Below are 25,923 nucleotides of genomic sequence, written 5' to 3'. Positions count from 1 at the left end.
TTACTAGCAGTACAATAATGCAGTGCATACATATTGAACATTTTTACAATACATTAATAGTATATACAATTGGCATAAATTGTATTAGATATACACAGTGACAAGAGAAACAAGAGGGAGGTTGCTGCACTTATTAACTCACAATCTGCTCTAAATGTGAGCCCTATAAAATAGGGGTTGTTTTATATAATATATATTTAAGAGTCCTGTACAGATTTCCTAATTTGGAAACACTTTAGCTGTCAGGTACTGAAGCTGAAGTATTCTGGAAGGAACAAGCAGGCCAGTTACTCCACTCCGTAAGTCCAGTTCACATATTGGAGCTCACTTTCCACAGGAAAAGTCCTGTGGAAAAGTATTTAATTATAGTTAGCAGGGCACAGAGCAGGAAGGATACCTATCTACGTGAGGCAGGGCCTGAACTAGGGGGTAAGCAGAGTAGGTAGGTGCCTAGGGCGCAAAGCGTGAGGGGCGCCAGGCACGTACATTTCACTGCTACCTATCCCTAGTCCGGTCGAGTGAGTCCCGCTCATCTCCAGTCCATGCACCTGTTTGTGCGCATACGCGCGTACATGAGGGGAGGGAGAGAGCGTACCTGAAGAGGTTGACGCAGCCAGTCAGTGCGCACGCTTCCTATGTGTGCAGCGGAGGGGGCGTTACGGCTGGCTGGGTTGCCAGCATGGCCCGGCCCTGACACGAGGAACTCCAAAAGGGACAGGGGGATGCTGCCTACAACTGCAAGGTGCAGAAGGAGCCATGACCGAGTAGAAACTGAGAAAGCCAGGAGGCTGAGAAATCCCCCAAAGAAGGATCATGAATACAGGGGTGACCCCAATACAAATTTTTTTTACTGGTAGTCTACAAGGGGCCCAGTTTAGTGAGGGAACTCATCAAATGTGTGAAGGTAGTTTTATATGCTGACATGGTCTCCCTGTGTGTGTAAATAAGCTGCCTAAAAATGAAGAAAGTGTCTGTTGTGGATCCTGCAAGTTTACAGTAGACAGCTGATTGCTTGGTCTATTTGGGAAACTGGGCACCAAACTGGAAAATGAGGTTCAATGTTGATAAATGCAAGGTTATGCACTTTGGCAAAAATAATATACATGTGACTTCAATAGTTCGCCAAATTAAACCTTCCGAAGTGCTATGTTAGCCTATAGGGACCTTCTAATGCATTTTTCTAAATTTTTTGTAGTCGAAGTAAAATCGTTCGATCGATCACTGAAATCGTTAGAATCGTTAGTTTCGAACAATTTAATCGTTCAATCAAACAATTTTACTTCGACCGCAAAACAGTCAAATTTGGTAAAAAAAACTTCGACTTCGATCTTCGAAGTCGAAGTATAGCCATTCGATGGTCGAATTTCGAAGTATATTTCACTTCGAAATTCGACCTTTGATAAATCTGCCCCTTGATGACAGTGTGTTGGGAGTTTCCTTAAATGAGAAGGATCTAGGGTCGTTGTCGAATTCTTGGCAGTGTCATTATGTGGCTACTAAAGCAAATAAAGTTCTGTCTTGTATAAAAAAGGGCATTAACTCAAGGGATGAAAACATAATTATGCCTCTTTATAGGTCCCTGGTGAGAACTCATCTGAAATATGCAGTGCAGTTTTGGACTCCAGTCCTTAAGAGGGATATAAATGAGCTGGAGAGAGTGCAGAGATGTGCAACTAAACTGGTTAGAGGGATGGAAGACTTAAATTATGAGGGTAGACTGTCAAGGTTGGGGTTGTTTTCTCTGTAAAAAAGGCGCTTGCGAGGGGACATGATTACACTTTACAAGTACATTAGAGGACATTATAGACAAATAGCAGGGGACCTTTTTACCCATAAAGAGGATGGATGCTGGGTTTTCATTTGGAGGGGTTGAACTTGATGGACTTTGTCTTTTTTCAACCCGATTTAACTATGTAACTAACTATGTAACTATTTGTGCATCAGTCCAAAATAGTCCCCACTGACTGTGATTGGACATTGTAGGGCAAATGGTTCTCTGGGGCCATGGTTTGTGTATAGTCCAATTATCAGAGGTTATTTAAAGGAGAAGGACAGGCTATATTTACTTGGGGGTGCCAAAAGTTAGTAAATAGGCCTTTCCTTCTCCTTAAACCACCCCTGAAAATATATTTTGTTGGTGATTCTAAATTCATGCCGTTTCAGTTTAAAATGCAGCATCAAGAAGTGACAGGTTCTGTTGTTCATACTCACAAAATGAAAGAACAACAGTTGTACTTTACATTTAAAGAAAAAAAAAATCAAATGTACACAAGGTCACAATGTTTCCTACAGATATAGTAACTCATATTAGCCATTCACATGTCTGCTCTCAAACTATGCGTTCTTCTATGCATCTATTAATACACTACCTACAAAGCTGTAAGAAGAATGTCTACATTTATATATATAAATACATTTTTATATATATATATACATTTTTATATATTATATATTCTAAAGCAATTCAAGTAAAGGAAGGCAAAATTGCAATAAAGCACACAATTTTAGTGACTATCCCGAGAAATCCTCTTTATCAACTCAAAACCACTTCCTGTTATAGTGTATGAAAAGTACAAACTCCCAATTCCACAAAGAATATCTTGTCTGTAAGGGGGCCAAAACAGTGTTTGACACTGTTAACAGGGACTAACTGACAATCCAAACTGGACCTACTGACTCACATTCTGGTCCCAACACAAACAATATGCCCCAATGCATGACCTACAAGTGCCATCACTAAAAGCCCAAAATTTTAGGTGAGCTTAAGAAAATGAAACTCACTAAGACCAATGCAATGGGAAGTATAGCAAGAACCCACTAAAAAGCTTATTGATAATAATAATAATAAGTAAATAATAAGTTTGGAAATGCTTCAAACCTATTATTAAAATTTGAAAAAGTTCGATAGTTTTAGGGGGTTATTTACTAAGCTCCCAATACCTGAAATTCCCCATAACCTGAAAAATTTGTAATTTTTTTTTTATAAAATCAGACTTTTAAAAAAAATCACAAATTTTTTGGAATTTATTAAACCCCGAGGGCTAAAAAGCCAGAGTATAAAAACACGGCATCTCAAACCTGTCGCGGTTGCATAAAAGTCAATGGGAACAGTCCCATTGATTTTTGGTTGTGTCAGGGTTTCGGGCAATTTCACAATGTTTTCGGAGCTCTCGGGTGAAAACTCGGGGGAAATTTCACGAAAAAAATTGTGAATATGTGAATTGTGTAATAATAAATAAGCGTTAAAAACCTGAGCGGGTTAGATCGGAGTTTGTAGCAGCAGATATTGAGATGAATTCGGACCTTGATAAATAACCCCCTTAATGTATGCTTTACCAAGCAGAGCAGTTAAAACCTTGATCCCAGTGAATTATCAGGGCAATTGTTGAAGGAGCATGGGTTATTAAAGATTTCCTTCATAAAACGTGTTTTTGTATGTGTACAATCATTTTAAAAACTATATAAGTGATTTAAAGTAAATGACATGTTTATAATACAGGTACTGTGTATCTCTATTTATTTATTTCCTGGTATTTCTATACCGTCGACTGAGCTTTACAGAGATTATACATCATTCACATCAGTCCCTTCTCGAGTGGAGCTTACAGTCTTAGGTCCCTATCACATTCACACACACTGGGAGCAATTTAATCAGAAGCCAATTTATGAGGGGTTTTATGACACGAACTGCATTCCATGAAATTATCCAGAAAACTAGTCACTACATTTAAGAAGCAGTACTGTATATCTTCTTTTACTTTGTCTGAACACAACTATGGTATGCTTGTTTTTCGATGGGTGAATAGGATGATGGGTAGTGATGAAGTAACTGTTATTGCTTGCAATTGATTATATTCATATTGTTCAACATTTTAAGAATAAATATGAATTTAACAAACTTTTTTATGGCATCTGTGGAAATAAAAAATACTGTACTAAGCTGTAAACTATTCTGTATTGGTTTTATTTAAAGAAGAATGACTTACCAACACTGGATCATATAATGACTTTTCACTCGGCAAAGATCTGAATGACTTTTCACTAGGCAAAGATCTGAAGAAATTTGTCTGTAAAAAAAAGGAATTATGTTCTTGAATTGAAGTGACTTTTTATGAAAATCATTTTGATTAAGATTGCTCAATAGGTCTGTCTCCAATTTAAAATAGATATGTCTCTTATAAAAGTTATAGTATAGTGGAACAGCTTGTGAGACCAATGCTTTGGTTAGAAGACAATTTTCTTATAATTCAACCACATAGGAAGGTGCGAACCTATGACAAATAGGACCAGCAGCAATAACAATATTTACTGAATTTACATGAAAACATGTTTTAAATTATTGTCATTGTTGTAAAGATAAGTATTGATTAACCAGCTGGATTAAATCTAAAAATTTAAAAATGCCATAAAAGTTTAAATATGAATACATTTGAAACCTGCAGAATTTCCAGATTTACTACTCATAAATCTTTATTTTTTTTATCAAGGTTGGCATAAATATTTATGATATGAAATACAGCTCAATTTGGCTGACTACATCCCCAATAGTGTCACACATCTGTTTCTTGTAAGGAGTATTTTGCATTTTATGACCTTGCTCAGGTAATACATGTCTGAATATAACTTTGTTTTTTTAAAAGGTTTCTTTTTTATTGAGTTTCAAACAAAAAAGAAAAAGGGGTACAGAAAGGAAAAAGGGGGGGAACAGTATCTTCACATTATTTATTTACAATCACACATAAAATTAGCCAGCAATACATCAGTATAGATTGTCTGCTAAGTGTATGTCACACCATGTTTTCCTCACTTTCTGAAATTTAGATGAGCATGCCCTGGCTTTATACGCTGAATATACCTTTGTATTAAAATTATTTTAAATGGTCTAAAACGCTGTAAAGGTATTTTAAATACAGATATGCTGAAAACTGAGCCAAACATAATAACACAAATACAAATGCGAAATAAAGGAAACTTCAAATTCCAGTGTAAGAAATAAAAAAGGTGTTGTATCCCTTAAAGATCATATCATATGTTAAACATCTATAATATAACTAAATTCTAGAATTTATGATATAGGATTTGGACAAATACTTATCCGAATACAAAACTTTTGTCTTTTTAAATTTGAGAAGAATCAAAGAGTTCCATCAACTGTGAACACTTGGGGGCACATTTACCTAGGGTCGAATATTGAGGGTTAATTAACCCTCGATATTCGGCTGTCGAAGTAAAATCCTTCGACTTCGAATATCAAAGTCGAAGGATTTACCTCAATTCGTTCGATCGAACGATTAAATCCTTCGAATTGAACGATTCGAAGGATTTTAATCCATCGATCAAATTATTTTTCTTCGACCAAAAAATTGTTAGAAAGCCTATGGGGACCTTCCCCATAGGCTAACATTGCACCTCTGTAGGTTTTACTTGCCGAAGTAGGGGGTCGAAGTTTTTTTTAAAGAGACAGTACTTCAACTATCGAATGGTCGAATAGTCAAACGATTTTTAGTTCGAATCGTTCGATTCCAAGTCGTAGTCGAAGGTCGAAGTAGCTAATTCGATGGTCGAAGTAGTCAAATAAATCATTCGAAATTCTAAGTTTTTTTTATTCTATTCCTTCACTCGAACTAAGTAAATGTGCCCCTAAAAGTTCTGCTGTTAAGAGCTTAAAAGTCTATTGAATATATTTTAAAAGATATTAAAGATGCAATATTAAAGATTCATTAAATTTGAGAAACTTGAAAACTATGATGTAAACCTCTATCACATAAAACCTGTCTAGATGCTATAGAAGTCAATAGCAAGTGTATATTTACATTCAAGCACATTGATGTTCAACATTTTTTTCAGAAACATGAAAAAAATTCTGAAATCTAAAGTTAAGATTTTACAATCTCTTTGAAAGAAAATAGAAAAATGTGATTTTAGTTTGCAATTATGTTTGTACAGCTCTTGGTGTTTTTACAGTTCCTGCACTCACCTGCTTGCTTACAAACTTTTTTTTAAACAGGGTTTTTGTAAAGCAACAAATTCCAGTAAACATAGCTGTACTGTCCAGTGCTCTCTCACTTTTCTGCAATTGTTTGGCAATAAACCGAGGCTTGAGAGTTAAAAAATTCAAGATTGTATTTTTAAAACTTGAAATTTCAAGATTTCTCCCGAATTTAACTAGATTTCAATCAAGCCTTTTTTTTACCATGATCACATTTGCAATCTTAAAAACTGATAAATTCTAATCTAAATCCTGCAAAGAAGTGCTTGGATTCCACAAATAACGAAACCAAATCTTGAATTCCTAGTTTCATAAAAACATTATGAATGCCACTTAAATGCACATTTTGTTTTATTGTGTTAGAGACAAAGTAAACTTCTACAACTTCTAGATATTATATTAATACATTTTTCCAGGTTGTGAGACTCACACAAATAGGAATTCAAATGTTATATATTGCTTGCAAAGTGTTATAATGGTGGCACTGCCAGTTCTGCCAGCTAGTTATACCTCAGCAGTATATTTTTACTGCTAACTCTATAAATCTGTGAATTCAAAGCGAGTGTGGGAACTGCTAAGCGAGTGTTGCATGTGAATTAAGTGTTAAGCAGCATTAAAAACCTTAAGGCGTTGGTGTTTGCTGTGCATGCTGGGTGCAAGGATGCCTCCTTGCACCCAGCATGCACAGCAAACACCAAGACAGTAAGTGCAAATAACTGACTGCTGTGTGCTCTTAGAGTTATCTGACTGAGACAGAAACAGCTTTTTCTTTTCTCTGTTTGGGGTAAGGTGATAGATACATTTAGGGCATTTATTTTGTTTTTGTGTTTTAGCCTGAGAGTTTCTAAGGGGAACATTTTTTTTAAAATGAATAAGGGGTTGTTATTTTACTGCTGGTAGCAAACAGCAAGGACCCTTCATGCCGAACAGTCTGCAGCTTGCCTGGTGCTAGGGTTGAGTGGACAGGTTATTGGGATGGGCTGGGGAAGACCCAGCGGTCTTGGTACACATAGGTACCAATGATAAAGTTAGAGGAGGTGGTGAAGTCCTCAAGAACGATTTAAAAAAAAACTAGGTGTAAAGTTAAGGGCGAGGACTTTCAAGGTAATTTTCTCCGAGATATTACCTGTGCCACGAGCAACGCTAAGAAGACAGTGGGAGCTTCATGAGATTAATGCGTGGCTGAGAGATTGGTGTAGGGAGGAGGATTTTGGATTTTTGGAGAACTGGGCTAGAGGGTTGGAGGAGATTTTAAATTAGGCATGGGGGGAGGGTTCAGTAAAGGGTTCAGTGGAAGACAGGTTAGATGAGATAGTGGGCAAAGGAAGGGAACATTTGGAGGAGATTTGGTTGGGGTTACTGTTAAGGATAGGGAGGACCACATGTAGGGTTGCCACCTTTTTGTAATTTAGTTACCGGCTGTGGGGGGCGGGAAGAAAAAGGGGCGGGTGTGACATCAAAAGGGGCGGGGCTATAACATAAAAAGTGGCGGGCCACGGTGCGGAGCTGTGTGACGGCGAAAAAGGCCAGGACTATGACATAAAAAGGGGCGGGCTGCGGCGCGGACCTGTGAAGACAAAAGCTAAGTTTTATAGGGGATTGGGGGCAGGCCGAGAGGATCTTTTTAAGGGTATTACAAATTTACCGGCAGCTACATTGCCGGTAAATTTGTAATCCCGGCCCCGGCCTTGGCAGGTGTTTTACCGGCTAGGGTGGCAACCCTAACCACATGTAATTTGTTCAATATGGTAACGGTATAAAATGTATGTTTGCAAATGCAAGGACTAGTAACATGGAAGAGCTAGAGGTGCTATACTTTGTTTCAGGGGGACAGAGGCAATAGAAAAGGAGGAGGGGTATGTCTGTTTGTTAGGCAGGATTTAAAAGCTTACAGTATATAAAGGAGGAAGTGATGTTAGAAAATGAGGGGGCAGAAGTCTTATGGGTGGAGTTCTTAACCATTTGTAAAGAGTCCAGCAAATTTATTGTAGGAGTATGTTATAGACCCCCTAATATAAGTGAGGAGGAGGAGGAGGAGGAGGCTAAGCTCCTGATGCAAATAGAAAAGGCTGCTAGTTTGGGTAAAGTAATGACAATGTGGGATTTTAATTACCCAGATATGAACTGGAGCAACAGTAATGCCAAGATCAGTTAATGGGAACAAGTTTATAAACTGTTATTCTGGATCTAGTGAGCTCTAATGACCCAAAACTTATAGTAAATGTGCAAGTCATTGATCCCCTAGTAATAGTGACCATAATGTTATATCATTTAGGGGCAGATTTATCAAGGTTCGAAGTGAATTCGAGGGAATTTTCGAAGTAAAAAAATTCGAAATTCGAAGTAATTTTTTGGATACTTCGACCATCGAATAGGATACTACGCCTTTGATTCGAAATAAAATAGTTTGAATATTCTAAGTAATTTTTTGAATACTTCGACCATCGAATAGGATACTACGACTTCGAATTTACTTCGACCTCGATTCGAAGTAAAAATCTTTGAATATTCGACCATTAGATAATCGAAAAAAACTTCGACTTCAATACTTCGCTAAATTAAACCTGCCGAAGTGCTATGTTAGCACATAGCTAACATAGCACTATGTGGGGGACCTTCTAGAGCAGTTTTCTAAGTTTTTTAAAGTCGAAGAAAATTGAGGGTTTTTTTCATCAAATTTGGCCATTTGCGGTCGAAGTATAATCGATCGAACGATTTTCCTTTGAATATAAAAAACTTAGAGAATTGCTCTGGAAGGTCCCCATAGGCTAACATAGCACTTCGGCAGGTTTAAGTTGGCGAAGTTTTGAAGCCAAAGTTTTTTTAAAGAGACAGTACTTCAATTATCGAATGTTCAAATAGTCGAACGGTTTTTACTTCGAATCAAAGTCGAAGTAAATTCGAAATCGTAGTATCCTATTCGATGGTCGAGGTATTCAAAAAATTACTTCGAAATTTTAACTTTTTGTACTTCACTTGAACCTTAGTAAATCTGCCCCTAAATGTTGTAAAACAGCAATCCGGAAGGCAAAGAAAGGAAATGAAGAGTGCATTGCGTCTGAGGCTAATATACTAAAAAGTTTTTTAAGTATATTAATAGTAAAAAGATGCGGGTTGAAAGTGTTGCTCCTTTAAATAATGGTACCAGTATGGTTGTAACAGATACAGAAAAGGCAATTGTGCTAAATCAATTCTTTCAGATGAGTCTGAGTTCCCATGCTAACTTCATAGCTGCACTCATGGCTCAGCTCAATCTAGTCAGTGGCTGACTCAAGATATGATTCATAAAGCTTTAATACAAATTAATGTAAACAAGGTGCCAGGGCCAGGTGGCATACACCCCTGTGTTTTACGAAAGCTTAGTTCAGTTTTAAACCGGTCCCTATTTCTGATTTTCGCAGATTCGCTTTCATGTGGTATGGTACCTATGGACTGGAGAAAAGCTGATGTAATTCTAATATTTAAAAAGGGATTACAATCTATCTCAGCCTAGCAATTATAGGCCAGTAAGTTTCTTGTTAAAGGATCACATTCAAAATGTTGTCCTAGTGAATGGCATTATGAGCAGCAATCAGCATGGCTTTATGAAGGATAGGTCATGTCAGACTAATCTGATTGTTTTTTATGAGGTAAGTAAGAGGTGATCTATTTGGATTTTGCCAAAGCGTTTGATACGTGCCCCACAAACGACTGCTTTCTAAACTAAGGTTTGTTGGGCTTAATGAAGTCGTTTGCACATATATAGGAAACTGGCTACAGGATCAGGTACAGAGGGTGGTTGTTAATGGTACATTATTTGGAGTAAGGTTCTTAGTGGGGTCCCTTAGGGCTTGGTATTGGGTCCACTTTTATTTAACTTGTTTATTAATGACTTAGGGGAGGGTATTGTAAGTAATGTATCCGAGTTTGCTGATGACACAAAACTATCCAGCCCAATTAATTCCATCCAGGATGTGACATCCTTGCAACAGGGTTTTGACAAACTGGCAATCTGGGCAGCTAAGTGTCAGATGAGATAAATGTAAAGTCATGCACATGGGTTGTAAAAATATCCAATCCACTTATACCCTTAATGGGACTATACTAGGCAATTTCATTATGGAAAAGGACCTTGGAGTCCTTGTAGATAATAAACTTGGCTGTAGCAAGCAATGCCAGTCAGCAGCATCAAGGGGAAATAAGGTCTTGAGCTGTATTAAAAGGGGCATTGATTCACGGCAGGAAGGGGTCATTCTTCTACTGTATACCAGCACCGGATAAGTCCCCATCTAAAATATGAAATCAAAGGGTTTTTTTGGAAAAACTTTGAATCGAATTTGATCGAATGTGCTGTTACTTCGATACGTATTCATATGATTCGAATTTGATTCAAAATGGACCTATTTGATCGAAATTGGACCTATTCAGCTTAAAAAAACCTTTGAGTTTTTGATAAATTTTGATATAAGGCTATTTTACAATTATAGTGCCATGCAAAGTCTCCATAAAATACTTGCACTTATATATTCTTCTTCACAAATGTTTTTATTTGTTTTCAATATGCACAAATAAATTTTACAATAAACAAAAGGAAAGAAAAAAAAGAAATGAAGATAAGGTAAACAAACAATGTCAAGTACAGATTCAAATATAATAAAGCATTGACAAAAATAAGCTAGAATAGTGTCAAGTGAGCACAGAAAAAGAAATCGGGTAGGCATATCCCTAATTGCAGATATTGAAAGTTACTCACGATTTTACTGTCTGTAGACAATGGGTTAGAGCGTTAGAGGATTATGATCGTGTAGAGAGGAAGTAAACAGCTGGTTAAGATGATGACTCCTGGGGGTTCCCGTCGTAGGTGATTGTTGTGGATTACCCACGGACCGCAACAGGTGATCCGCCTCACAGACAAGATCGGTCCCCAAAAGCAGCTCCCTTTCGTACCACGTGGTGTTTTGAAAAATTTGGAGAGTGAGTGATCGTGTAAGTGGTGTGAAGGTGTTTATATAAGACATCCATGTGTCAAAAAACAGTTCAGTGTTTTTTTCTTTGTTTGTTAGGGTTTCTATCCAGTCTAAGTGGAAAAGGCACTTATATATTCTATAATTAAATTATTCTAAATCTCAGTCATAGGATAATGTCAGAATGGAAAGTGAATGTGATTGCTATGTCTGTGGCAAAGAAGCAGGGTAGGAAGTATATGATTGACAGCTGTTAAATTTAATTAACAGATGAAAAGGACATATTTTTTTTATAACTTAAATTTTATTTGGTTTAGCATTTAAGTTTCCAAGCATAATAAAAAAAGCACAAGGTACAGACATAACAGGAAAAAAAGTCATGTATATCGTTTTCACAAAGTTCTCAGTTGGTAAAAAAGAAGGAGTGTGGGAGTTTACATGGATGTCAGAGTAAACTTACAGAGTTACAAAGATGGTTGGAAAACATTGAACGACCAGAGGGCTTGAGGTAGAGGTCAATGAAGCAATAGAAATGCAGTAGACATGCAATAGACAATCATCAGTAATACAATTATCATTATCCTCATTCCCCCCCTTCCAGCATACGCGTTTGAGACACATAATAGACCCATTTCGACCAAACAGCGTCATGTTTAGGTAAGGATCCGTGATGTTTGGCTGTCATTTCTTCCATTAATTTCATATCACGGATACGGGAAATTGTCTCGCCTATGGATGGGGCACGAGAAGACTTCCAATTGGAAGTAATAGACAATCTGGCCGCAGTATAAATGAAATTCAGAAGTTTCTGTTCTGGGGGGGAGATGCCTACATGTGGTAGGCCTAGTATTGCATTAGAGGCATGAATTGGGATCTCATAGAAAAAGAGTTTCGTCACCAGATCCCTAACCGCTTTCCAAAATGCAGACAGTCTCGGACAGGACCACAATATATGGGAGAGAGAGCCCTCCTGTCCACAAGCCCTCCAGCACAGTGCTGAGGTGGTTGGATACATTTTGCTCAATTTCACCGGGGTATAGTACCAATGGAAGATAGCCTTGTAAACGCTCTCTTTCTGTCTTACACAAGTGACACTTCTCCTGGCATTCTCCCATATGTCCTGCCATTGTTCCAAGGTGAAAGTGGTGGAGAGCTCTCTTTCCCATTGTAGCATATATCTATGTTTAGGAAACGGTTCCTCTAATACAGTGTTAAGTACAGAATAAATAGTCGAGATCAGTGCTTTCTGTGGCAGACCCCGAAGACACGTCCTTTCAAAAAACGTCAGTGAGCGAGATGGAGGACGCCCCTGGAACACCCCCTTAATGAAATGTAGAATTTGCAAGAAGTCATAACACCAGGTCTGGGGAATTTGATACTTCTCTTGAAGTTCTGCGAACGAGTGGACTCTGTTCTCCAATGGTTTGAGAAAATCATATATTCTAAAGAGGCCTTTGGAACCCCAACGGTTCTGGAAGGCGGGAGACATTCCCGGGATAAAGCGAGGATTGGCCAGAACGGGTTGCATAGGGGACGGGAAATTGGTCAAGGGAGATTTCTTGGAGCAATGTTCCCAGAGTCTAATAGTAAATTTAGTTGCCTGCAAAACATTGGGTGGTAGCTTCACCGGTTTAGGGGTCTGCCACAATGAAAAGGACATATTATACAGTTTTCTATGATGAATGCCTTTTAATATATCCTCCACATGTAAGGTTCCAAAAGTCCCTGATTCTTTTCAGGTTTATTCATTATTACCTGTCATTTGCCTGAATCATTTAATTTCATTATTTTAATTACTATCCTTTATCTGGCGCTAACATATTCTGCAGTGCTATAAACAGAATATTTGTTTACATAATTCTTTGCCCAAGTGGAGCTTAGACTCTAAGGGGCAAATTTACTAAAGGGTATATTCAACTCAGATGGCTTCCCCATACTTCATCAGACATTAATACCCATATTTATCAAAATGCGAAGTTTTGTCAGTGAAAATTCGTCAGCGCAGACATTACAAAGTGAATTTTTGCTAATGTTACTTTGTTCCTAGTGAAACTTCATTAACATATTTACACTTACATCAGTTTAAATATGGCAGGTACATACAGGTCCTATATATGTCTTTATTAGTGAGTGTGGGCGCAGTTGCTGGAAGTGGCCACTTAAAAATGTCCAAGGAAGCAAAATAAAGACAAAAGAGATCCTCTATTGTCCTAGACATGAGCCCACCCTAAAACAAATGTGGCATGAGCTTCAAATGGTTAAAAAAGAAATTTTAAAAACATATATTTATCAGTTACAACTTTTAAAAATAACTCCACTAAATGTGAAAAAACTTACTGAATTACGGAAAGGCCATCTCACATAAATTCTATTTTATCTAAATAATCCAATTTTTTAAAAATTATTACCTTTTTTTCTGTAATAATAAAACAGTAGCTTAGACGCAAAGATCTGATCGTACAATTCGAGGATTCGTACGATTTTCGAACCGTGTGTGAAGAGTCCCGACATTTTACGTCCGGCGGAGATCGGTCGTTTGGTCGATCGGACAGGTTAGAAAATTTCTGTCGGCTGCCGATAATATTTCTGCGTGTATTGCCGATCGTACGATTTTCAGTGGGAGACTGTCACTAGCTTTGGTTGGACATAGATATCGTACGATTGCTGTCAGGGGCAGAACATTGCTGATCTGTTCTTTAACTAATCTGACTGGTAAGAATTTGATCTGAATGGTTAGTGGCGGGTCGGGAGATGGGAAAGTACGATCGTACGATGATTCGTACGATCGGATCTTTGCATCTATGGCCAGCTTAAGATGCAGGAATCCATATTGGTGGCAAACAATCCAATTAATTTTTTTTTTATTTCAGTAACTTTTTATTTGTTTTCCAAAAATTGTGTTCAGACTTATTTCCATCATAAGGTAATATTTGTGTATATGCTTCCACACAAAACATTTTTTGACATTTCATTCTCATTGCGTACAGTTATATTAGTTTGTGATAAAGAATCCCTATCACATAACTGTTTCAGGCAAAAAACATACAATCAAATAACACTGTAACCTAAGGGTCAACATTTTAAAACAGCATGTAATTTCGCATAAAAGTGAACAGAATTTTAAGAAACAATTACCACATCTAGACTGCCAATTCATTGTACAGCCAGGTTGCCCCTATAGAGAAAGAAAGGTATTGGGGACTTGGGCCATATCTGTATCTGATCCAAGGGTTCCAAGTTAGTAAGAATTTCTTATGGGAATCAAGTAATATACTGGTCATTTTTTCCTGAGACATGATCCAGTCTATTCTAGCCTTAACTGGGTCTATTGGAACTTCTTTTTGTTCCCATGCCCTTGCTAAAGTTAATTTAGCTGCTGTCATAATGGCAGTAAACAGGCGAAATTGGGGTTATTTAATCCCTCTGGGTTTTTTTTTGCTGTACTATACCAAGGTATTTTGGAAATGAGACATCAAATATCTCTGGGCCTTACGGCAAGTCCAACATGTATGGTACATTGCACCTATTTCATTGCAAACTCTGAAACACCTGGGATTAGCTGAGGGTGCAAATTTTGCAATTCGTGCCGGCACTAAAACTATTGTTTTTTTAATGTTTAAATGTTCTTTAGTCGACTTGCGGGGTTATTTACTAAACCTTGTTTTTTTCTGGTAGAGGCTTTTTGGGACGTTTATTATACCTGAAGCTGCTAAAAGTCAGAATCTGAAAAACCACCATCTCAAACCTGCCGAGGTCATGTAGAAGTCAATAGCAGATGTCCCTTTTACAATTTAAAGATATTGTGATCTGCGCTGGGTTCCATCCAATAAAATTCGGGGGTTTTCAGGAAATAACCGGAAAAAATCAAATGATTCGGGCATCAAATCCCAAAAATGTATACAATCCAAGTTTTCGCTCGATTTTATCAAGTGTTTTTTGGACCCAACTTTTTCAAGTTAGTTTATTGATGAATAAAATAAGAGATCCAGATTATGGAAAGACCCCTTATCCAGGATACCCTATGCCCCAAGCATTCTGATAATAGATTCCCATTCCTGTTCTTATATCTACTAAGATATATACCCCTATAAGGTATGTACTAAAAGGTTCTAAGTTTGCACAGGTGCAGTAACTTCTTTTTCACAAGAGAAATGCTTTCTCAAGAGTAATTTCTAAGATCAAAACCCTGCGGACATGCAGGGCTGATGAGGAAATGATTGAAGAACTCAGAGATGCAGTAGCAAGGCTTGTGCTTTCACCAGAGCTTATTACATTTTCATGCAGTACCACAAGCTGAGATGGGACCCACACTCAACTGCCTGATGAGAAGGCTCTAAATAGATGTGCCAAAAAGATTTATTAGTAGACAGGTAAGGAATATGTTTCCTGATGATTTGAGGCCCTAATGAATACAGCCTACTCTGTGGTGCGGTCTCTCCTTCACCCCACCCCCATTCCATTAATTCATTCCAACGTATTTTGTCATAAATCTACACATGGTTTGATACTATGATGCTTACTATTCACATTGGGCTTGTTCCAGATGTTGCCATAATTTTAATCCATTTAACAACCATGATAAACCATGATAAATCATATTGATATTTTTTATACTAGACAGTAGTTTTATACAATAGCTCAAGTACTTCAGCTAAATATTTCATGTATACAGTATATCTATCCAGAGCATGTATGTGCTTTTGACTTTAAATACATAAAGTATTTTGTATAAATTACATTTCTAATGAAACTGCATACATAACATAACAGGCTATTCCCACTGTGAACAAATATTACAGTGTGTGTAATTTAAAGATGAATATACACAAAAGGTTACTGATATTAAAACTGAACTAAGCCAGGGAAGACACATCTGCAAGGGCTCCCAGGGCACTGTTAAAATCTGCACCCATCCGTGCTTTACAAGTCCCCTTCTGCCAACATTTCCCACACCAGCAGCCTAAAAGGGACATCTGCTGCCTAAAGGAGGAAAAATGGGCTCTCTAGCACACACAGAGCTGGAGAACAAAATGGGGCCTACCTCCTCGACAGAAGCCGGGGGCTTGAGTTGTAGAGGTACCCGGGACTGAGCTGGGGACCTGAACTGCAGGGCAGACTGCTGAGCTGCAGGGAGACTGCTGGCCTGGTGACATGGAGCACCCCGGGGGAGACTGTGGGCCTAGTGGGGCAGCACCACAACTGGCAGAGGCTAACTGTGCTCCAGCGAATACAGTAGAAAAACTGTTTATTTTTATTTAATTATTTATTTATTTCGTACGTTTTTCCAGTTTGTTTTTGTGTTACTATTAGTCACCATGCGTACTACCTATGACAGACACACTCTGCTCGAAATCGGGAAGAAATGCACAACTACTACGCCAAATCTGCTGATAGAGATTCTGCGGAGTCTGGGCCTGCTAACAGCACCGGAGCTCAGAACAAAGACTGGGACTGCGAGATGCTGCTGGCCAAGACGCAAACGATTCGCTTGTAAACAAAATCGAGGAAAGCGAGCAGGCGTTAGCCCCAGGCTAAAGGCTAACCCGGTCTAACCAGCGTTACCATCAATCCTGCTCTCGAACCCCCCACGCCTAGTTTAAAATCTCTCCTCCAACATCCAACCCTCTAGCCATCTTCTCCTTTTTTTTTAGTGGGGGGTGGACCTGTGGATTCGGGAGGGCGGACCTGTAGGTGGGGATTGTGGTGGGCGCAGCCCAGGGGGCCCAGGAAATTTGTTTGTATGGGGCCCTGTGATTTCTGATGGCGGCCCTGTGTACAGCTTCCACCTGAGTGCAGGTAAATGGAGTGGAGATCCTAAATATGCCTACTTTTGTGTTTTTCAGGCCGATCTCCACTGTACTTGCATCCTTAAGATGTACCTGTCAGTGCAGATACATAGAGCTTTGGAAGAGAACTCTCTGCCTGCATACAAAACACAGCCAGAGAGCAATGGAGCCAATATGCTCTGGGTCCAGGGCCTTAAACTATGGTTTTTACACCAGGGGAATTCCCCTTGACTAAGGCTAAGTGACAAAACGTTGGAGTATTCTCATCCTTGGCAAGTGTATCCGTTTCTTGTGGTGTTTTCCTTTTTGCCTTGAAATACTTTGCTGGGTGGTATGTATATCTTTGCTTATACTGGTGTACATGTATTATACTGAATGGCAAAAATGTTTTGATGTAAGTTTTACTATTTGAAATATAAAGAATTTTTTTTCTCATACATCCAGTAGTCTGTAAAAAAATTTCTTTTGAGTGTGCGTGCTCAATATATTTTCTATTTGAGTTTTTTGGGTATGTACTGTGGGTGTACCCTTGGGCTAATTGCATCTCACTTACATTCTATTTAAGAGGAATGGTAATATAACATACTCCTTTGTAGTTGTGTTTGGAGTGCACTCCATTAATCTGTATTTTTCTAGGGCTTGTGCATGCTCAGTTTGCTCCTCTCACTCTCACCCTCCCTTTTCCCCCTCCCTCCTCCCTCCCTGCTGTAATCTGAGCCCAGAGTTATGAGTGAGCAGGTAGAGACTCAGGCAGGATGTGATGTCAAATGAAGCTATTATGGAAGCTGCTATCCTAAAGAAATAAAGAGGGTTTCTAGAGCTGTTTATTCAGGTATGGTAAAGCATTCTGCAGCATAAATATAGTCTTTTATCTTGCACTATTGTAGCTAATCTATTGCCAATAAACTGCTTTGGTAGCTTTCCTTCTCCTTTAATACAGATAATCTGTGTAGCAAGATAATATGCATCAATGTGCTGCACAAAACCGTTGTCAGCTGTCAAGATATCTGCTTTTTCCAAAAAGTGATTTGAGGTACAGTTAATCAGCAAATTTTAGTTTCACCAAACTTCAAATGAGTAACTTACTACACAATGCAGATCATCGTTGTCATCTTTTTTTCCCTTATATTGTCATATTAAGAGTATGCAACAGTGTGCAACCATAGCTGCACCATATCACTTACATTTAAAAGGTGTTCTGTAGTAATGTATTCAAAAATTTGCCTTTGCTGTTCCAAATACTATAGTTGCAATAATGAAGGAAAACTTCATACTTTATGTAAATATACAATTTAAAGGAATCTGTGATAAACTAGAAAAGCAATCTTGGTTTCTGTAGGAAAATGATCATATCCAGACCAAATGTATGTATATTAGAAGAAAAGAGGTTCTGCCTAAATATTCAGAAGGGTTTTTTTTACAATGAGAGCTGTGAAGATGTGGAATTCTCTCCCTGAATCAGTTGTACAGGCTGATACATTAGATAGCTTTAAGAAGGGGTTGGATTACTTTTTAGCAAGTGAGGGAATACAGGGTTATGGAAGATAGCTCATAGTACAAGTTGATCCAGGGACTAGTCCGATTGCCATTTGGAGTCAGTAAGGATTTTTTCCCCCTCTGAGGCAAATTGAAGAGGCTTCAAATGGGGTTTTTTCTTTCTCTGGATCAACTAGCAGTTATGCAGATTAAAATAGACTTAAAAGGTTGAACTTGATGGACATGTGTCTTTTTTAGCCTAACTTACTATGTTGAGGCTTACTCTTGTTTGCATTTGCTTTAAATAATGGAATAATTTTAATTATGTATGTAAATATTCTCCGAATAGGATTCCAAAAGTCAATTCATGTAAATTGTGTATTGTTGAGTTGCCTTTTTCTACACATACTCCATGCCATCATTTTAATATAAAAAAATACTATAATTTTTAGTATGAAAAAAATAGTGGAAAAAAAAATAATACTTCACATACCTTTCTCTTGGTACTTTGACTTTGGTTGTTGCGGCACTGACTCCGGGACTGTTCATGAGAAAAAATATTCATGTTAGCTTTTTGCCCAAAAGTAGTCAATGGCTTAAACAAAATGTAAACACTAAATAAATTGTTGTAATTTCACCTCTTTTTAGTTAGTATGATGTTTTTATTGTATTTCAGGTTTATAAGCATTGCACCCTTATCTTTTTCAACTCGTTTGATTAAATTAGCTCCTTTTGGACTAAAATGAACAGATATATACAGTTAATCAGGAATGTAATTTTTTTTTTACCTTTTTAAATCCAAATAATCCAAACAGTTTTTTCTGTTTCTGTCTCATTGGATACACATATTGATTATTGTGTTAAGTGAAATACATCTATTTATATTCAATTTATTGTCTACAATCATATATTCTAGATAGAAATACATTTAAAAGGGCATGCATATGTGTGCCTAATTAGGGGCAACACTCTCCTTTCATTGAGCTCCGTGTCTTTAAAAGAAAACATAACCTTAATTCTTTTCCAGACATGGACCCAGTAAGAGGGATATACTAACCATACGTGAAACATTTTAGGAGGTTTTGGTCAATTCTTGCTGGCTTTATATGTAATGGAAGGGAGTTCTGGATAAAAAGCCTCTCTTGGCATCTGTAAAGACTTGGATAATTAGTGCAATAATTGGCCCCAGTTACCCACTATGATGACATGTCACATTATTTGCTGCTGATTGATTCCAGAGTGTACCCAAGTAGTGTCAAACTTTGCTCCATCAAGTGCACACACCATATTGAAACTGCATCAGTATCACTTTCACCCACAATCAATATAAAATGAATATTGCATTTACCAGGGTATATCTACCGGAAAAAACAAAAACATTTTTTAATGAGCAGAGTCAACATTGCCTTCTTACATTGTATAATGAGAAAATTATGACAGCAGTAGAGAATTTTCTGCAGTGCCTGAACACGCTATTTTCAAAGTTGCAAACACATGTACATGTGTACAAATAACTTTCCACTCTCAAACACAAGGAATTGATACATTTATATAGAAAAAAATCCATAGTTATTTGTTACTCGCATAAATGAAACACTAAAGCAAAAAAGATTGCCATAGTCAGACATAGCAGATTCCCACAGTACTGCAACGATTTAGCATGAATACTGACCCTTGAATCCTAGAGGATTACAGCTCATAAAGCACAAGAAATACAATGTCACAATGTATTTACAAGAAAAAGCTTTACTTGTAATTGGTAATCTGTTGTACTATATGGCCAGTAAGATCCAAAACAAAAAGTGTCAGAATTGACAAATTCACATGGGCGTAACACAACAAGAAATTGGCACATACAAATTATTTCAGGATGAGATTTATTTTGAGGGTCGTAATTTAACAGAACCTTAGCAGTATTATAAAGCAATTTTTTTTGAAACACTTTATTTTCAATCTTTGAACAACTGATATCATCAAGTATCTGTGACAATAATTTTCAGTTATTAAGTAGCAGGTAATAAAAATCACATGGTACAATCATGAAAATATTGCAAACAATACAATTATAGCATTGTCGAATGCTGCAGATAAACTTATACAACATAGAGAAAAAAGAAAAACCAAAGAAAATCATATAGGCAGGCTTAGGGTGATATTCAAGTGATAAAGCAATTTTACTAAAAAAACACATTTTTTTAACCAAACCCAAGATGTGTTATGAAACAACATTTATGGCAGTTGTATTATTCGTGTGTCTGTTGGGGCCTCCTGGGAGTTGTAGTGAATATTTTCTTATATTTTCCTATGTAAATAGGCTCATCGTCCATTAATACTGTTATTGTTTTGTGTTCCAAAGGTGCAATACACCTTGCAACAGATAGCATTAGTTAAACAAACATAAAAGCCACTATTACTGGTCATTTTGTCCCAGTTCTCAGCCCTATTTTCTGCTTTAAATCTTGTAAAATAAATTTTGATCTTCTGCATACCAGTTCCCCTTTCTCTCAACTCACATGGACTGCAGCCTGCATGAATTCGTTGATGGATGTGTTAATGTGTTAAATAACTCCATATATTTGATATATATATTCACGTTCAGTTTTAAAGTTCCCTTTTAGAATTAAGACCTGCATGTCCTGAAGACTGTGATTTTGACTGCCGAAGTGTTGCCCCACTGGTGTATCACATGATTTGGTGTTGATTTTATGTCTGTGATGGTTCATCCTGGTGCGCAATTTTTGTCCTGTTTCACCAATGTATATGCCTCATGTAGAGCACCTAGTACATGTAATCATGTATACCACATGGGATGAAGCACATGAATAGTGGTCCAGAATGGTGTAGACTTTTTGTGTATTCGGAATAGCAACTTGATCTTTGCACAGGATTTATTTGCAGGTTTCATATCTGTTGCCGTTGCAAGGAAATGTAACTGCTTTAGTTGTTTTAGGAAGAGCACTTCTGACAATCCTTTTCCTCAGATTAGGTGGTTGTCTATAAGACAAGAGAGAGGTAGTTCTGGGAATATTTGTTTTAAAAGGTTATCTATATGGAGCATGGGTTGCAGGTCTCTGGCTATTTTTCTAATAATGTTCAGTTGTGGTTTGTAGGTAACTACAATAGGTACCCTGTTGTCTTTTCTTTGTAATCCAAGAGTGTGTCTCTGGGTATTTGAGTTGCTCTGTGGATTTGATCATCAATAACCTGCGGATGGTATCACTGATCATTTTGAAGTAAAACAGCCACCGACTGTCAAAGAATTCATGCAGGCTGCAGTCGCTGCAAGTGGAGAGAATTGGAATTGGCATATCAGTAAGGAAATACCTACCCATAGATGATAAGCTGAGTATTATGGTTGCCTACTCTATTCCTAACTGAGTTTCAGGCTTTTAAAAGGACTTGAATAATGGGGTGTATCTTATGGGGCTGGGCACAGTGTTCGTGGGGGAATTGTGATCGATTACAATGTGACAGGCCCACCCCCAGGTATTTCCAGCTGCAACTTTGTCAGTGTTAGTGATAGTATATTAAGTATTAAATATAGGTTAAGTGGAGAATATAATGAGTAGTTTTGTGTTCTGGAAGCAGCACACGTGGGTGTCATTATTACATCTGCTATACAAATTATAGCATTGCCATTAGACAACTTAAGTAGATGTCACATGAAATATTTTTAATTCCAAGAGATAAACTAGCATAACATTGGAAGCTCTGGGGATATCCAAAGCATTCTAAGTACTTAAAGGGCTCCTGTCATCAGAAAACATGTTTTTTTCAAAACACACCAGTTAATAGTGCTACTCTGGCAGAATTCTGAACTGAAATCCATTTCTTAAAAGAGCAAATAGATTTTTTTATATTCGATTTTGAAATCTGACATGGGGCTAGACATTTTGTCAATTTCCCAGCTGCCCAGGTCATGTGACTTGTGCCTGCACTTTAGGAGGGAAATGCTTTCTGGCAGGCTGCTGTTTTTCCTTCTCAATGTAACTGAATGTGTCTCAGTGGGACATGGGTTTTTACTATTGAGTGCTGTTCTTAGATCTACCAGGCAGCTGTTATCCTGTGTTAGGGAGCTATTATCTGGTTACCTTCCCATTGTTCTGTTGTTAGGCTGCTGGGGGCAAATGGAGGGGGTGATATCACTCCAACTTGCAGTACAGCAGTAAAGAGTGATTGAAGTTTATCAGAGCACAAGTCACATGACTTGGGGCAGCTGGGAAATTGACAATATGTCTAGCCCCATGTCAGATTTCAAAATTGAATATAAAAAAATCTGTTTGCTCTTTTGAGAAATGGATTTCAGTACAGCATTCTGCTGGAGCAGCACTATTAACTGATGCATTTTGAGAAAATTTTTTTTCCTATGACAGTATCCCTTTAAGCACTGCCAGCACGTAAATGATATACCTATACAGCATATTATAAATATGTTATACATATATCTCCGTAATTGGTTTTCTTCACAAAATCAAAATTAAAAAAGTTCACCATCTAAAACTTTGCAAGCTTTTTATTTTTTTTTAAGGACAAAACCATGATCATTTGGGGAATTCCCCCCCCCCAACATTTATTATACTCCCAAGCTACTAAAGTCCGAATCTGAAAATCCGCCATCTCAAACCTGCCTAGGTGATGTAGAAGTCAGTGGTGTCCCTTTTACAATTTGAAAATATTATGATCTGCTCTGGGTTTTGTCGATAACCTGAAAACCCTGGAAACGCAGTAGAAAAAAAAGCCTGTACCACCCCACGTAGACCCCCCCTCCCTCCTCCCCCCAGGCTAACTCCCCCCCCCGGGAAAATGCCAAATACTTTATACTTACCCCTTGTCCCAGATTCTGGCAGCGGACTTCGCGGTATCCATCTCCTGGGTCCTCGGTAAGCTGACTTGGAGATCGGGAATCTCCGTCAATTTCAGCGCATGCGCAGTTGTCGAAAACCTGCATGTTGCTCCAACTGCGCATGCGCCGACATACCGATCTCCGAGTCAGCAGAGAAGGTGAGGGGGGAAGAGCAGCAAACTGAGCATGCTTACGCCCAGGGCAAGGAGGTTTAAGCTGAAGGCAGGAAGCCTGATACAGAAGCCCATGTGCACACAATAGAAGGAAAACCAGATGTTATTCTTAAGTGCTTAGGACATTACAGCAAAGTTTTAGGCCATTCAGCCTTTTATCAAGCTTGCTGTTATGCACTAAATGGTAGTGTGTTGGGGATCTAGGAATATTTGTAAATAAGTCTAATTCCAGGTAGTGTCAGTCCATAGCTACAAAGCAAATGAAGGACTGTCTTGCATAAAAAGGGCATTTACTCAAGGGACTTATTTTGCCTCTTTATAGGTCACTGGTAAGGCCTCACTTTGAGCATGTAATGCAGTTTTGGGCTCCAGTCCTTAAGAAGGATAATATTGAGCTTGTGAAATGCCCGCCAGACGATGTTGTGATGAATGCCTTTAAAAAGGGCTTGGATGATTTCTTGAACAAGCATATTATCAAAGACTATTGTGATACTATAATCTACGATTAGTATAGATATTTGTATATATAGTTTACACTCTCCTGCACCTCCTATACTTTTACGCTAGGAAAACAATTATCCTTGCATGGAAGCTACCCTCTATACTTACCTCTCTATGGGACCAACTGTGGGGGTTTTTCACTACTTCCATCTGTCTCCACAGATCACACTCTAAGGGAGAGGTGGTTCACTCCTTCACTACTCTGGACTCTCCTAATATTCCCCAATATCCTTACTTACTGAGTGGCACTACATACAGTAGTATAGCCATGACGGGCAGGGCACATGACAAAGCTAATGTAACAGTCCATGTCATAAAAAAAACTCTCAGTTCTCATCTCTGTTAAAGGGGTTGTTCACCTTCAATGTCCAAATCTTATGAAACCACTAAAAATGCTCTCATAGTGTTAGAAACCCCATTTGCCATCAAAAAAAGTAAAAATGTCATTGTAAAAGCTAGTTTATATACCATTTAAATCTGTCCTTCTCCTGTCTCTTTGATCAGTTTTCTGAAGGATGGGAGTAGCCTGTTTTAAACCTGCACTTCCTATATGATTACATCAACACTCTCAGGCTCTCAAAAAGACCCAGCATATCCCAAATCTAACACATCTTTACTATGCAAATAAGCATACATTAATGGACATGTATAAGCCGAGGTACCTAATTTTACCTTCGAAAACTGGGAAAATATATTGACTCGAGTATAAGCCTAGACACAACTACAGCCCTGTCTCCCAGCAGCGCACATTCCGCCAAAGTGACCCCCCCAACGATCAACCGGATTTCTTTGCAAAGTTGATGGTGACAGAGAATTGCCAAACGGATTACTGTGTGCATTGTCCCACTGTCCCACTACCATGTACAGTGCTATGTGATATTGCCATCACTGTTAATCCTTCATATAACCAACAGAGGGCGCTGTGTGATATTGCAGTCACTGTTATTCTTTCATATAACCAACAGAGGGCGCTGTGTGATATTGCAGTCACTGTTATTCTTTCATATAACCAACAGAGGGCGCTGTGTGATATTGCAGTCACTTTTAATCTTTCATACAACCAACAGAGGGTGCACTGTTATTCTTTCATATAACCAACAGATGGAGCTGTGTGATATTGCAGTCACTGTTATTCTTTCATATAACCAACAGAGGGCGCACTGTTATTCTTTCATATAACCAACAGAGGGCGCTGTGTGATATTGCAGTCACTGTTATTCTTTCATATAAACAACAGAGGGCGCACTGTTATTCTTTCATATAACCAACAGAGGGCGCTGTGTGATATTGCAGTCTCTCCCCAAGCGAACTGCTGGTATAGGAATGATTAAAAGTGACTGCAATCTCAGCTACTGCCCACTGACTCAAGTATAAGCCGAGGTAGACTTTTTCAGCACATTTTGGATGCTGAAAAACTCGGCTTATACTGGAGTATATACGGTAAACCCTATAAACCCTTACCATGTCATTAAATTGGGCACATATTCCCCACACAAAATGCATCATTGTCTCTGTATTGGGTCAGGTAATATCTGTATCCCCTCCGCTAGCCTGCACTGTAGTGTTTTCCTGAATGCAAGTTCTGCTTCAACCAGGCGGCCATTTTCTATCAGATACTACATCATTATTTATATTTGTAAATCCAGCCACGCCTGATGACCTTGCTCAGAAGTTTTGTTATGTAACTTTATTAAGTCTGTGTAATACTATTCACTCATACATGTAATCCCACTAACTCGTTTGCATATTCCAAATCCTACATGTAACCTCACTCACTCATATGCATAATCCCACTAACTCATGCATAATCCCACTCATACATGTAATCCGACTCACTCATATGCATAATCCCACTCACTCATGCATCATCCCTCTCATACATGTAACCCCACTCACTCATATGCATAATCCCACTCACTCATGCATAATCCCACCCACTCATACATATGCATAATCCCACTACTACATGTAAACCCACTCACTCATATGCATAATCCCACTCACTCATATGCATAATCCCACTCCTACATGTAACCCCACTCACTCATATGCATAATCCCACTCACTCATGCATAATCCCACTCATACATGTATTCCCACTCACTCATATGCATAATCCAACTCATACATATGCATAATCTCACTTCTCACATGTAATCCCATTAATACATTTAATCCCACTTACTCATACATGCTTGTAACTCTATGCAGA

General features: G+C 38.2%; 1 protein-coding gene across 2 annotated transcripts in view; it reads right to left on the bottom strand.

Moving 5' to 3' along the window:
- Positions 1-25,923, bottom strand: part of rasgef1b.L (RasGEF domain family member 1B L homeolog) — a 207,563-nt gene that overhangs the window by 155,163 nt on the left and 26,477 nt on the right. For both annotated transcript variants that reach the window (XM_041591204.1, XM_041591202.1), the window contains exons 2-3: positions 18,688-18,735; positions 3,987-4,067 (exon numbers count right to left, since the gene is read on the bottom strand). In XM_041591204.1, coding sequence (XP_041447138.1) covers positions 3,987-4,067; positions 18,688-18,735 — 129 coding nt within the window. The remainder of the gene's footprint in view (positions 1-3,986; positions 4,068-18,687; positions 18,736-25,923) is intronic.

Source organism: Xenopus laevis, chromosome 1L (assembly GCF_017654675.1).
Source record: "Xenopus laevis strain J_2021 chromosome 1L, Xenopus_laevis_v10.1, whole genome shotgun sequence".
NCBI classification, from domain to species: Eukaryota; Metazoa; Chordata; class Amphibia; order Anura; family Pipidae; genus Xenopus; species Xenopus laevis.
Note: the sequence above shows the minus strand (reverse complement) of the source record. Positions and strands in the feature narration are given on the sequence as shown.